The sequence below is a fragment of the Neoarius graeffei genome, chromosome 18 (assembly GCF_027579695.1).
Source record: "Neoarius graeffei isolate fNeoGra1 chromosome 18, fNeoGra1.pri, whole genome shotgun sequence".
NCBI classification, from domain to species: domain Eukaryota; kingdom Metazoa; phylum Chordata; class Actinopteri; order Siluriformes; family Ariidae; genus Neoarius; species Neoarius graeffei.
In genome coordinates, this window is record NC_083586.1 from 58,065,858 (window position 1) to 58,080,188 (window position 14,331).

The following is a 14,331-nucleotide window of genomic DNA, read 5'->3' on the forward strand; positions in this document are numbered from 1 at the left end:
GAAATAGTAAAATCTTAAGGTTTCCAAGAATCCAAAACCACCATCAGACTCCACCTCCACGCCAACAGGTTATTCAGAAGGTTCCAGGAAAAAAAAGCCTTTTCTGTCAGTTAATCACAAACGTGAGCACCTGAAGTTTGTGAAACGCTATTACAACTTTGACTAGAACCGTATTCTCTGGTCTGATGGAAGAAAAATGGAGCTTCCCCCCCAATAAACACTCGTGGTAGGTTTGGTGTAAAAAGAAGGCTGGCTCTCATGAAAAGAACCCGATCCCAACTGTAAAACATGGTGGAAGTTCTGTGATGTTTGTTTTAGAGCTGTTTTTCCTCCAAAGACCTTGGAAACCTTGTTTGGGTCCATGGCATCATGGGTGCCATGAAATACCAGAACATTTTAAATCAGCATCTGGCTGCCTCTGCATTTTAGGAAACTAAAACTGGGTCGTCATTGGATCTTCCAGTAGGACAATAATCCAATGTCCAAATCAACACAGAATCAAGCTTCTGCCCTGGCCATCGCAGTCCCCAGAGCTGAACCCCAGTGAAGACCTGTGAAGAGGAGAGTGAGAGAGAGCACAAGAGAGGGTCAAGGACCCTGGATGATGTGGAGAGATTGTGTAAAGAGGAATGGGCTCAGATGCCCTGCTCTGTATCTCCAACCTTATCAAATGTTACAGGAGAGACTCAGTGCTGTTTTACTGCCAAAGGGGGTTGGAATAAAGTATTAAATAATGCAGGGGTGTGAATATTTTCTCTCTGTGCTTCCACGGAAGGCAGTCGCATTTTCTGCTCTCCCTCTCCCTCCTTTTTTCCCTGCTTGTGCTTCTGTGTCTTGTCTCGTCTGCTGTACTTTTTGAAGAGACTCTCCCTGCATTACTTTCTAAACTAAAAAAAGCATGGAATTGATAAACTGGCCTCCTAACGAAATTGACACAGTTTTCTCGACGAGAAGTTTGGGTTCGGGGGAACCCATCTGTCCTGCCGGAATGTTTGCGGCTGGTTACATGATGGACGCGTGGGAGCGGTGGCGGGTCGTGTGCCTGGCAATTCTTTCTGTGGAGGACATTGAAGATCTCTACCTATTTGGAAGATATCTTCCAAAGTCCTGTAATATGATTACAGGACTTTTGCTGATTGGATTAGGCATTGCCCTGGTATATCGAGGAAATCAGACAACGGTGACAGCTGTTCAAAGCCCCACAAAGCTGCCCGATATGATTGGAGTGGTGGGCAAAGCTGTTGGCACTCAGACTGTGGACATTCAGAACTTTAACTACAAAATGGTTGTTATCTCGGAGCAGCTTTCAGCTTTGCAAGGAATACGTTTTTCGGAGATCAATTTGAATAGAATGGACAGATATGGACGAGCGGTGTGGACGTGCAAAGACTGCGTCTGGAAAGACCAAACAATTCATATCTTATCGACATCCGGTGCCCTGAGACAGCACCGGCCTCGGTTCAGGCCGTTGCTGAGGCAACATTTCGCCCTGAAGGTCACTGCCGGGAGACACTCTCGCATTCCTTCTCCAACTCTCCGCGGTCACCATTTTTACCCCCAGTGTGACAAGCGGGTGCGTGACCAGCGCCTTCATGGCTGCAGGAGCGGACGCCTGCTTGCTTGTGCTAGATTACCTCCTCCCCTCCCCCTGATTCCCCCCCTCAAGTCCCGTGTTTAAAGTGTACTTGTGTTGTTTGTGTTAGTGTGCTTGTGCGGAGGTTTTTAAATGCTCCCACACTGTACTCCTGACAGGAGCATAGTGGGGGGGGGGGGTGTTCTTTTTTCCTCATCTTACTACTGTGTTTCTTTTCTTTTATCCCTGTCTTCCTGTCCTGTTCCCCCTCTGTAAGGACAGGTTGATGGCCAATTTCACTGGTAACAGTGACAAAGGGTTCATTCATTCATTCAATAATAGTGACCCATGTGTTTCTGTTGAAAATAGTGTTCTTGATGATGGATTTGTTTTTCTTTGAATAAATTTCTGAAATAAAGGTTGGATTTCTCTCATTATATCCCGGCTCCAAAGGAGGGCGGTATACTGGTTTACCTCTGTCCATCCGAAAACACCTTTTTTTCTCAGCAACCACAAATCATAGCCACTTGGTACCAAACTTCAGCTTGGGGTTCTATACCGTGTACACCGTTTTCAGGTCTGTCCCACATCTGTGGGTGGTAGAAATGGGCAACTGGACTTGCTTGAAGATTCTTGAAAACTTTTCACCTCTCATCCAAAAGGCTTCCTCAGTTCTGTCTGACTAATAGGGAGTATCAGATATTTATCCTGTCCTGGATCAGAATCAGAATTCTGATGACCAGCTCATCTAAGGTGTCATTGAGGCATCATGTTGGTGTGGGTCACTGGAGGCTGGGTGTGAACGGCGAGTCATTAGGGTGATCAAAGGATTGCCCGTTAGGGTGATCAATGGCAATTTGACTCTCTCTGTCCTCCTATGAGTCACCGAAAACAGCTGGGTCCTGGCGTACACCCAGCCGTCTGGGAAGAGTGTCCAATACCGCCTTGTAGATGGTTGACAAATGATGTCTTATACCCCCACCTCTGTTCAGTGATGGCCGTTCCAGGTTGACAAAAATGGCTTCTTTAACTCCTTTGTCAACCTGGAACGGCCATCACTGAACAGAGGTGGGGGTATAAGACATCATTTGTCAACCATCTACAAGGCGGTATTGGACAGTCTTCCCAGACGGCTGGGTGTACGCCAGGACCCAGCTGTTTTCGGTGACTCACAGGAGGACAGAGAGAGTCAGATTGCCATTGATCACCCTAACGGGCAATCCTTTGATCACCCTAATGACTCGCCGTTCACACCCAGCCTCCAGTGACCCACACCAACATGATGCCTCAATGACACCATAGATGAGCTGGTCATCAGAATTCTGATTCTGATCCAGGAGAGGATAAATATCTGATACTCCCTATTAGTCAGACAGAACCGAGGAAGCCTTTTGGACGAGAGGTGAAACGTCTTCAAGAATCTTCAAGCAAGTCCAGTTGCCCATTTCTACCACCCACAGTTTACTATGACCTGGATGATTGAGAATCTTCACAGACATCTGTCCCACATCAACTTCCTGTTTACCAACTGAACGTATTTACAAAACGTGTAGCGTGGATTTACAAAATTTCCCTAACACTTTTCTCAGCAACTACAAATCACAACTGCTTGATTCATAATAAGTGTCCTCTTCCTTTGATTGCTTGCATTCTGATATAAGCGAGAGTATACAGAAGTGAGCAGTACGGTAGCTCACTGCTGATCTTGTTTTTTCAGCGCGAGATGAAACGACTTCACCAAAAGTTAGATTTTTTTTTTCTACTGTATAATATTTATAAAATGATTTTTTTCCCCCTGTAGGACTGTACAGTAAACACAATGGACAGTTAAAGACATGAACGAAAGAAATGTCAGTCTGTTGTGGTGACTTGGTTAATAATTAAATCATATTAAAATTTTATTAAGTTATCCTATATTATTAAAATAAATCAAGAAGGCAAAATTCAAAAGAAAAACCAACAAAAGGAAAAAAAAAAAAACAGGAACAAGACAAGAACAAAAACGCAAGAATGACATTAGATTATGGAATGTATCTCGGTAAATAAAATATAGCTCCAACAGTTCCATCAGGTGTGCTTTATTCAAGCAACACGTCCTCTGTGTCTGATAAAGCACCATAAAGTCTATATACATATACAGCATATGTATATACACAGTAGATTCTTGTGTATGTATATATATACACAGTATATACGAGCTTTACCCTTTTATATATACTGTATACATATATCTTACATATATATTTAACTTCTCAATCTTCTCATTTACAAGGCCAGGCAACAACTAGAAGATTCTTTACAGAATCAAGTTTGTTGTGGTTCTTAATTTCTTTTTTTTTTTTCCATTCAAATGTACAGGTAAACGTAGCTTTGATATCAACCACAGGAAAAAAAAAAAAAAAAAAATTAGCAAGACGATTGCACACCTTGCTTTGATAAGTACAAAACTGGCACAGGAGACAAGAACAATAACAACACAACGATTAAAAATGCAAATTAAATTAGAAACAGAAAGGACTAAAACTCTGTAAACCTTTCCCTGTCTCGTTACAGCAACCACAAAATGAATGAATAAACCATAATTAAAAAAAAGAAAAAGAAGTATCTGTTTGCCCTTTGAGATGTGCTGTAGATGCTATTCACTGCAATTAAATTCGATTTTTTTTTTCTGTCCAGCATCCAAAAGCTCCCATAATAGCGACTCTTAACACTGTGTGAAAGCATAATCAGGGGGGGAAAAAAAAAGACAGGAAGTGACATCATGAGGCAGAGGGGCGTGAACCTCCTTTAGCCCCGGGGGAGAGTTTGGTAACCACGGCAATGGTGGCCTCCACAGTGCGCTGGAGGACATCCAGGATGTCTGGCCCGGAACTCGATGCTCCCTGTGAGGGGGAGTGGCCGACCATACCAGACTCCGCCTCTTGAAGGCTGCAGCTCCGCCCCTCATCTGCATCCTGCAGGCCGGAGAGCAGGAGCACTGCGGAGTCGTCTGCAGAAGAGGAGGAGGAAGAGGAGTAAGTCTTATTCGAGGTGCTCTCTCTCTCGCACTCCTTCACGTCCCTCGTGTCTTTACGCTCTTCCTCTGCTTCGGCCTCCTCTTCTTCTCCGCCCATCGACGGCCCCGGCCTTGGCTCCGCCCGCCCAAACACTTCGGGTAGTGACGACGATGATGACGAAGATGATGACGACGATGATGTAGAAGCCTCCATTTTCTCCTCTTTAGTCGAGGTGCTGTCCGGAGACGGCGGGTCCTGCTCCGTCCCTGGGTCGATGAGGGACGAGTCTCGGGTTTCCGTGTCTGACGTGCTGTTGGGCGTTAATGCCTCGGCAGGCTCCGCCTTCTGCTCCGAGCAGGGGACCAGTGTGGAGGAGGTGGAGGCGGGACAGACTCCGCTCACAAGGGTGCTGCTGCTCTCTGCTGGATGATCAACATCACCGCTGACACGCCGCCGCTTTACCGGAGTCGCCCCTTCCTCCTCCACTGAGAGAGAGAGAGATTTATTTTACACATAGTCCAGTTTTATCCAAATGTAAGTACATCAGGAGCAACATTTATGCTGCGATTTGGAAAAACCTGACTTCCAACCAGGAAAAGTGCAATTCAACTAGGAATTTCAGGTCAGTCAGGAACTCCCCCGACCCAACTCATTGACAAACAGGTCCGACATCAAAACAACATGGCGGTACACAATCACTGTAAACCGATTTCCCTGTGCGTCATTTTCTACTCGATAATTCTCCTCGGTTTTACTTAATACCAGGCATGTAACGCTTCGATTCTAATCATGATATCGGGTTCATGATTCGATTTTCCCATGACATTTTGTAAAAACAAATTATTTTATGAACAAAAAAAATTTAACATTTATTTTCCTATTCTTTATCAACTTAAAGGAGAACTGACGGCAAATTTTTTATCATCAAAATTCTATTTCTCATTTTATTAAATATCAGAATGCATTTCTGATCGCTATTTTGTCGCTGCGAGAGCAAGTTATGGAGTGTTTGAAATATACTCTGTAATATATCAGTCCATATGTCAAAGCAATAGCCGTAGGACGGAAGTAAAACGTACAGCGGAAATCAAAGTCACCAACATCTGCCAACGTCGTCAAAAGTTGCGCGCGCCTTCTTTCGAATGCTGACGTAATCAAGCCGGAAGTTTTGTTTGTTTCGATAGCAATCAGGAAAGTTTGAAAAAAGTAGGCAGTAATCGTCATTTAAACTCATTTCTGTGCAATACTTAGTTTGGAAAACAGTTTTCAAAATGGTGGCACTGACACCTGGCTGACACTTCTTCACGTTTCGAAGTCTCGCACAAGTCTCGTGAAGATCGCGCGGATAAGCGACGCCTGCCGTAGACCAAACGAACTAAATTCAACACGGCTAAAAACCGAATAGGCCGATAAGTATAATATTTAATTGCAATTAGTTGCCAATACGAGTCACGATATAAGGTACTAAAACTGAAAACGTAACTGAATAACACGTTAATTAAGAAATAAAGCAAGTTTAAAAACGACTTCAGTTCTCTTTTAAATGTTACTTTTGTTAAATTTAACCGGAGCATCAGCGACGAAGCAGCTCACACGGCCGTACCATGAAAAACCAGACTCGTTTATAATTCGCCAAGTTGTTCTTCATGAGAACAATCAGAACAATTTGATCTTCAAAACAAAACAATCAGAATAAAAATCCATTGAAAACTCAGGGAGGAGTAGCAGCAATTTTCCCGAAAGTTCGTTAATCGGCCTAATTAACAACTTGTTAATGAGAAATCACAAAACCAGGGAGTAACTTCTGTGCAGACTGATTAGATCTTCCAAACAAAACGATCAGAATCAAATTCCATTGAAAACTCAGCGAGGAGTAGCGATTTTTGTGAATTGTGGACAGACGGATGGACAGATGGATGGACGGATGACGGACACCACGTGATGGCAATAGGTCATCGCCCTACAGCCGTCGAGCCAAATAATTCAAAAAACAAAAAACGTTTTTGTTTCACTTTCTTAAAAGCCAACAATAATTATTTACCCATATTTGTAAAGAATGGAGTAAAATATAAATCGCATATTAACTAAAATATTCCTTTTATTAAAAGTGAAAATCATAAATATTCCTTTTCTTATTAAACCTATGAACATTTGTACGTCCTCTGTTTGTTTCTCTTTTCAGCAGTCTGTAAAAACAGAGCTCTGATTTCTTGTTAAATCTATTTGTCCAGCCAATCTGTTTTTGTGTGCTGTTGAGGCATTAGTCAGACCCTCCAGGATTTCACGATGTTGCGATTTGCAACTTCAATGCAAATTCAACCAATCCCCGCAAATTCAGGGCGGTGTTGCAATTCTATCCAATCACTGCAAGTTTCCCGCAAATTTGACCAATCGTTGGCGTCGTCTTGAGGTGACGTCGACAAACTACCTTCCGCCTTAATTCCGTGTAGACGTTCAAGAGAAGCATGTGCACAGTGTTGCCAGATTGGGTGGTTTCCCGCTCAATTGGGCAGTTTTAAGTGGATTTTGGCGGGTTTTGAACATATTTTGGGCTGGAAAACGTCAGCAGTATCTGGCAACATTGCATGATGTGCGAGTCAGTGTTTATATAGGCTTAAATTCAGTTACTGAAAGTGTGTGATGTTTTCAGTGAAGGACTGTGCGCACTTTACATTATTTTTTACTTAATACAAGAAATTAATGGGTGCCAGCATTTTTGCCAAAATGGTATTTTATTTTCCATTGTTTAGGCAGCTTCAGCATCATACTGTGAGATTCTGTTCAAACTGTTTTTTTTCTTCTATGAAGCCTGAGCCGTTTATTTTATTAGTTTATAATTATTGTTTAATTTAGTCTTCAGGAGAGACTGCCTGCACACAGTACTAGTATTAATAGTTTTTTTTCTTACATGAAAGCTGAGGCATTTATATTATATTTTAAGGTAACTTCATGTTGTGCTGTGAGGTTCTCTGCACTTTAACTTTTGAACCAACAGGTGCATTTGGATAAGTAAAGCCTATTTTTCTGCATTTTTGTAGTCCTGGTAATCTTTTATATTGGTAAAGTTGTTTATAGGACCATTTCTCAGTGTCTTTGTTTTTTTTTTTAAATCAATAGTTTTTCAGTAATAACTTATTTAACATATATCACTCAATTTTAATCACAAAAAGAGAAAATCGCAACAATTTCTCGCAACTTTCACTTCCTCCCGCAATGTAATCGCAACAAAAACCTAAAAAACACCGCAACTTTCATCGCAATTTTTTGGAAAACCCCCCGCAACATCAGACATTTTAGCCCGCAACAATCACAAAAAAGGCCCGCGGAAACCTGGGGGGACTGATTAGAGCTGTGTTACTTGCGCCTACAGTGAAGTCATGTGTACTGCCTCGATTGTACAATACTGTGCCCTCTGCTATCTAAACAATGCAATTACAGCTAAGAAATTAAAAGATTACACAGCTTGATATTAATTGCAATTCATTTTTTATTGAATCGACACATCATAAATATGTACTGCGATTCATCATCGCACGCCTAATTAATACATAGCTTTTTTCTTGTGAAAAGCTGCTTTTTAGGTCCTGATTTGGCTTGCGTGATCAGACAGTTAGCTTTTATGAGAAAAGATAAACAAGATAGTTGACTTGTCTCGTTTCTTGCTGCGAATCAGGCAGGAATAATTCATCTAGATCTATTTTCTCAAGAAAATTCGGAGATTAAAGACATAAATACGACCTCCCTCTGAGCAAGTATGTGTTTTATGATCGGAATCACTGGAATGCTGTTTCCTGGTAGAGCGGTTGTATTTCAGAACAAACCAGAACCAAATCAACTGGGTTAATATTCGTCAACTACCATTAGCACAGGTTAGCTAGCTTGCTAATTTAGCTTGCTAATGTTACTATTATCAAGTGTTTCATTTCATGCATTCATTGTAGATCATCCAGAACGCCAGGACGTGTGTGTACAGTTAGTGTGTGTGTGTGTACCTTTGGCTTTGGTCTCCAGAGTGTGTGTGGATCGATGCTGTAAGCAAGCTGTGCATTTATTGAGCAGCTCCTGTAGGGCGGGGCCGAGAGCAGGGTCCAGCTGCTGAGGGGTGTGTACTGATAACATCAGCACCAGAGCTCGAAGATCCTACACACACACAGTTTTTACAAAACCTGTCAAATGTCTCGATCAGTGAATTTTGTCATGGATCAGGGAGAACTGTGTGGTACTGACTGCATTGAGGAGGCTGCTGGTCTTGCTGAGCTCTGCGCTCTGATTGGTCAGTTCAGGCTGCAGGGCGTGGTACTCGTTCAGCAGGTTGGTGACCAGAACGCTGATTAGATTAGCGCAGCTAGGCCCGGACAAGACCTGCGGCTGCACCTTCACACAAACGCACGGGTTTACAAGTCAAACGTGGTAAAACCACACAACACTTCCTCTTTCACACTGGGTTCAGAGAGCCATCGTAATATTTGATTATATTTGATTAACTCCATCCACAATCTCCCTCCCTCACTCAATCCACAAAACAAAATCTTCTCTGCGATTTTAAATTAAAAAACCCTTTACAACATACAGCATCCGAGTCTCAGTCACACTCCTTCATTACCACAATCAAAAGCTGGAGGTAATTTATTTAAAATAAAAAAAAGTGACTCTGTCCATCAAAAGGAATTGTGAACACAGCTTGCACACGACCTAATCAAAAATAAAATAAAAAATTTCACTATTTATTTAATTAATTTAGTTTTTACAGAAAATCCTTGCAATATTACAACGGCGGGGATCGAAAAGCCGTTCAGAGGATGTGAAAGGCTATAAAACATATCGCACTGAAGTTATTCAAGAATAATTCTCATTTAGAAAAGGAAAATTATTAAAAATATTTTTTTTAACTCTTAGTACTCGTATGTTATTTGAACGTCTGTGATGATCCAGGAAGAGGGAAAAATGCTATAAGGTTACATTTCATTATGTTCTGATGGGGGCAGATAAACACTTGCACAGTATGTGAAACATCGCTCTGTGTCGAGTTAGCGTGAGGTGAACAGTGCGCGCGCGTGTGTGTGTGTGTGTGTGTGTACCTTCTGTAAGAAGCAGGTGAGGAAGGAGTACGCAGTGTTATTGTTGAGGAAAGTCCTCTCGTCCATCAGAATACACTTGATATATTCTCCGAACGCAGGGTCCTCACACAGCAGCTTCACACACGTCTTAGCTAATGTGGACTGCATGGAGGTGATGCAGTGTGTGTGTGTGTGTGTGTGTGTGTGTGTGTGTGTGTGTGGGAGAGAGTAGAGACAAACAGATGCCAAAAATATTGTTTCACCTCCAAATTCAGGTCTCAGGTTATTTTATTACTGCATCAACTCAACATTAATCAAAATAAATACTACACTTCCTATGTACAGTAACAATACCGTGTGTGTGTGTGTGTGTGTGTGTGTGTGTGTTACCTGAGACTGACTAAGTTCAGTCCACAGTTTGGGAAACAAGGCAAGGTGCAGTGGCAATCCTTCATACGCCATCATCACACCTGGACACAGGTACACAGTCAGAACACACACACACACAGTAACATGTAACTAACACACACACACACACGTACTGAGTTTGACGAGCGTCTCCGTGAACTTCTCGCAGTTGATCGCGACTCGACACAGCAGATGGATGAACTGGTGATAGGACAGGAAGTAGTCCATCAACATCCTGTCATACACCTCGTCCTTCCCCTACAGGGAACAGCAGCAACGGGAGGATTAACTAACATCAATTAACTTATAACCAACGCACACGCGACAGACAGATACACACACAGACACACGCGACAGACAGACCAACACACAGACACACGCGACAGACAGACACGCAACAGACAGACCAACACACAGACACACGCAACAGACAGACCAACACACATGACAGACAGACAGACCAACACACACGACAGACACATGCAACAGACAGATACACACACAGACACACGCGACAGACAGACACACGCAACAGACAGACCAACACACGACAGACAGACCGACACACACGACAGATACACACGCGACAGACAGACCGACACACGCGACAGACAGACACACGCGACAGACAGACCGACACACGCGACAGACACACGCGACAGACAGATGCACACGCGACAGACACACTCGACAGACAGACCGACACACGCGACAGACAGATACACACGCGACAGACACATACACACATGACAGACACACACGACAGACAGATACACATACGACAGACACACACACACACGACAGACACGAGACAGACAGATACACACACGACAGACACACGCGACAGACAGATACACACACGACAGACACACACACGACAGACAGACACACACACGACAGACAGACACACACGACAGACACACGCGACAGACAGATACACACACGACAGACACACGCGACAGACAGATACACACACGACAGACACACGCGACAGACAGATACACACACGACAGACACATGCGACAGACAGACACACGCGACAGACAGACACGCGACAGACAGACACACGCGACAGACAGACACGCGACAGACAGACACACGCGACAGACAGACACACGACAGACAGACACACACACGACAGACACACGCGACAGACAGACACACACACGACAGACACACGCGACAGACAGACACACACACGACAGACACACGCGACAGACAGACACACACACGACAGACACACGCGACAGACAGACACACACACGACAGACACACGCGACAGACAGACACACACACGACAGACACACGCGACAGACAGACACACACACGACAGACACACGCGACAGACAGACACACACACGACAGACACACGCGACAGACAGACACACACACGACAGACAGACGCGACAGACAGACACACACACGACAGACACACGCGACAGACAGACACACACACGACAGACACACGCGACAGACAGACACACACACGACAGACACACGCGACAGACAGACACACACACGACAGACACACGCGACAGACAGACACACACACGACAGACACACGCGACAGACAGACACACACACGACAGACACACGCGACAGACAGACACACACACGACAGACACACGCGACAGACAGACACACACACGACAGACACACACACGACAGACACACGCGACAGACAGACACACACACGACAGACAGGCACACACGACAGACACACGCAACAGACAGACAGACACACACGACAGACACACGCGACAGACAGACACACACACGACAGACATGCGACAGACAGATACACACACGACAGACACACGCGACAGACAGGCACACACACACGACAGACACACACGACAGACAGGCACACACGACAGACACACGCGACAGACAGGCACACATGACAGACAGATACACACACGACAGACACACGCGACAGACACACACACGACAGACACACGCGACAGACAGACACACACACGACAGACACGAGACAGACAGATACACACACGACAGACACACGCGACAGACAGATACACACACGACAGACACACGCGACAGACAGATACACACACGACAGACAGACACACGCGACAGACACACACACGACAGACACACGCGACAGACAGACCGACACACGCGACAGACAGACCGACACACGCGACAGACAGACGCGACAGACAGACGCGACAGACAGACGCGACAGACAGACGCGACAGACACATACACAACAGACAGACAGACACATACACAACAGACAGACAGACACATACACAACAGACAGACAGACACATACACAACAGACAGACAGACACATACACAACAGACAGACACATACACAACAGACAGACAGACACATACACAACAGACAGACAGACACATGACACAACAGACAGACAGACACATGACACACAGACAGACAGACACATGACACACAGACAGACCAACATGACACACAGACAGACCAACATGACACACAGACAGACAGACCAACGCGACACACGACAGACAGACGCGACACATGACAGGCAGACCGACACACGCGACAGACCGACACACGCGACAGACAGACACATACGTGACAGACAGACAGACATAGACGCGACAGACAGACCGACACGACACACGGACAGACAGACAGACCGACGCGACAGACAGACCGACGCGACAGACAGACCGGCAGACCAATGCGACACACAGACAGACCGACGCGACACACAGACAGACCGACGCGACACACAGACCGACGCGACACACAGACCGACAGACCGACGCGACACACAGACGTGAGACAGACACACACACACAGACCGACGCGACACACAGACCGACGCGACACACAGACCGACGCGACACACAGACCGACAGACCGACGCGACACACAGACGTGAGACAGACACACACACAGACCGACGCGACACAGACCGACGCGACACACAGACCGACGCGACACACAGACAGACAGACTGACATGACACACAGACAGACACACGCGACAGACCGACACAGACAGACACCTTGCTGGTTTCCACCATGGAGGGAAGGAGGCACATGTTGAGTTCAGGTCTGGGAGGCCGAATGTTGTTCTTCCCTCCCATCAGCTTGATGTTCTCTCTGCAGGGCAGATAGGGGCCAAACGACACTACACACACACACACACACACACACACACACACACACACACACACATATATATAACTGTTACACTAAAAGCCTGTTTTATTATAACTGGGTAAGAATTATAATAAATAAAGTGGTGTGTGTGTCTTCATCTTGAAACAAACAGATGTTGCTGTGGTGTGTGTGTGCGTCTCTTCATCGTACTGGGGATGTTACTGTGGTGTGTGTGTGTCTCTCTCTTCATCTTACTGGGGATGTTGCTGTGGTGTGTGTGTGTGTCTTTATCTTACTGGGGATGTTGCTGTGGTGGTATGTGCAGTGGTTGTGCTGCAGGAAGGGGACGAGTGTGTGCAGGAAGTCGTGTGGACTCAGCAGCACCAGCTCCTTCAGCACGTCTGAGGAAGAACAAGAACAGAGACACTGAACTCTGAGACTCCGCCTCATTCCTCATACACACCTGTACACCAGGGCTTTACATTAGCACCTGCCCACCCACCAAATGCGGGTAAAATTGGGCTTTGGCGGATAATAACTTTAGTCCCACTAGCCACTTTGGCAGGTGGTTTATTCTGTGGTATGACAATATATTTTAATTGTAGTTTTCTCTGAAGGCATCTGATATAATAAACGCATTGCAATGTAATATTACACACCTACAACTCCCATGAGCACCTGCATAAACATTCTGACAACGTTAGAATTGTTTAGAACGTTCGTTAACGTCTCAGATAAAATCAGTGATACGGTAACCTGCGGTTAATGAACGAAGCAACAAAGTTGCTGACGACTGACAAGCGCACTACGAGGCAGCATATAGCTGGAGTTTCAAACCCTGCTGCTCAGGGAAAAAGGGGCAGAGATGAGCAGGGCTGCAGCAGCATTTTAAAATCACCGAGGTCCGTGATGCACAAAGCGCACGCCGAAATATTTGACATATTTAAATGAGGGGGTGAATTACACGCCACACAAGAGATCTATTCCTGAAATTACTTTTAATGGTGTTTGAACTGAATATCATCAGTTTTGAAAAAAAAAAAAACCATGTATGTGGCAAGAGTAAGAATAATTTAAGCTTGTTTAATGGTTTGATCTGGCCCAAGCAATGAGGACAAAAGATCCCCTAACCATGTAGCCTATGGAACTAAAATACATCAACAATACACACACAAAAAAAAAA

The 14,331-nt window shown here is 44.8% G+C and overlaps 1 protein-coding gene across 1 annotated transcript in view; it reads right to left on the reverse strand.

Moving 5' to 3' along the window:
• Nucleotides 1–3,455: 3,455 nt before the first annotated feature.
• The window catches only part of usp34 (ubiquitin specific peptidase 34), a 179,338-nt gene continuing 168,462 nt past the window's right edge, over nt 3,456–14,331 (reverse strand). The window contains 8 exon segments of the mRNA XM_060899081.1: nt 3,456–5,054; nt 8,562–8,709; nt 8,797–8,943; nt 9,648–9,788; nt 10,017–10,096; nt 10,169–10,292; nt 13,052–13,176; nt 13,445–13,549. Of these exon segments, the coding sequence (XP_060755064.1) occupies nt 4,333–5,054; nt 8,562–8,709; nt 8,797–8,943; nt 9,648–9,788; nt 10,017–10,096; nt 10,169–10,292; nt 13,052–13,176; nt 13,445–13,549 (1,592 nt within the window). The 3' untranslated portion in view covers nt 3,456–4,332.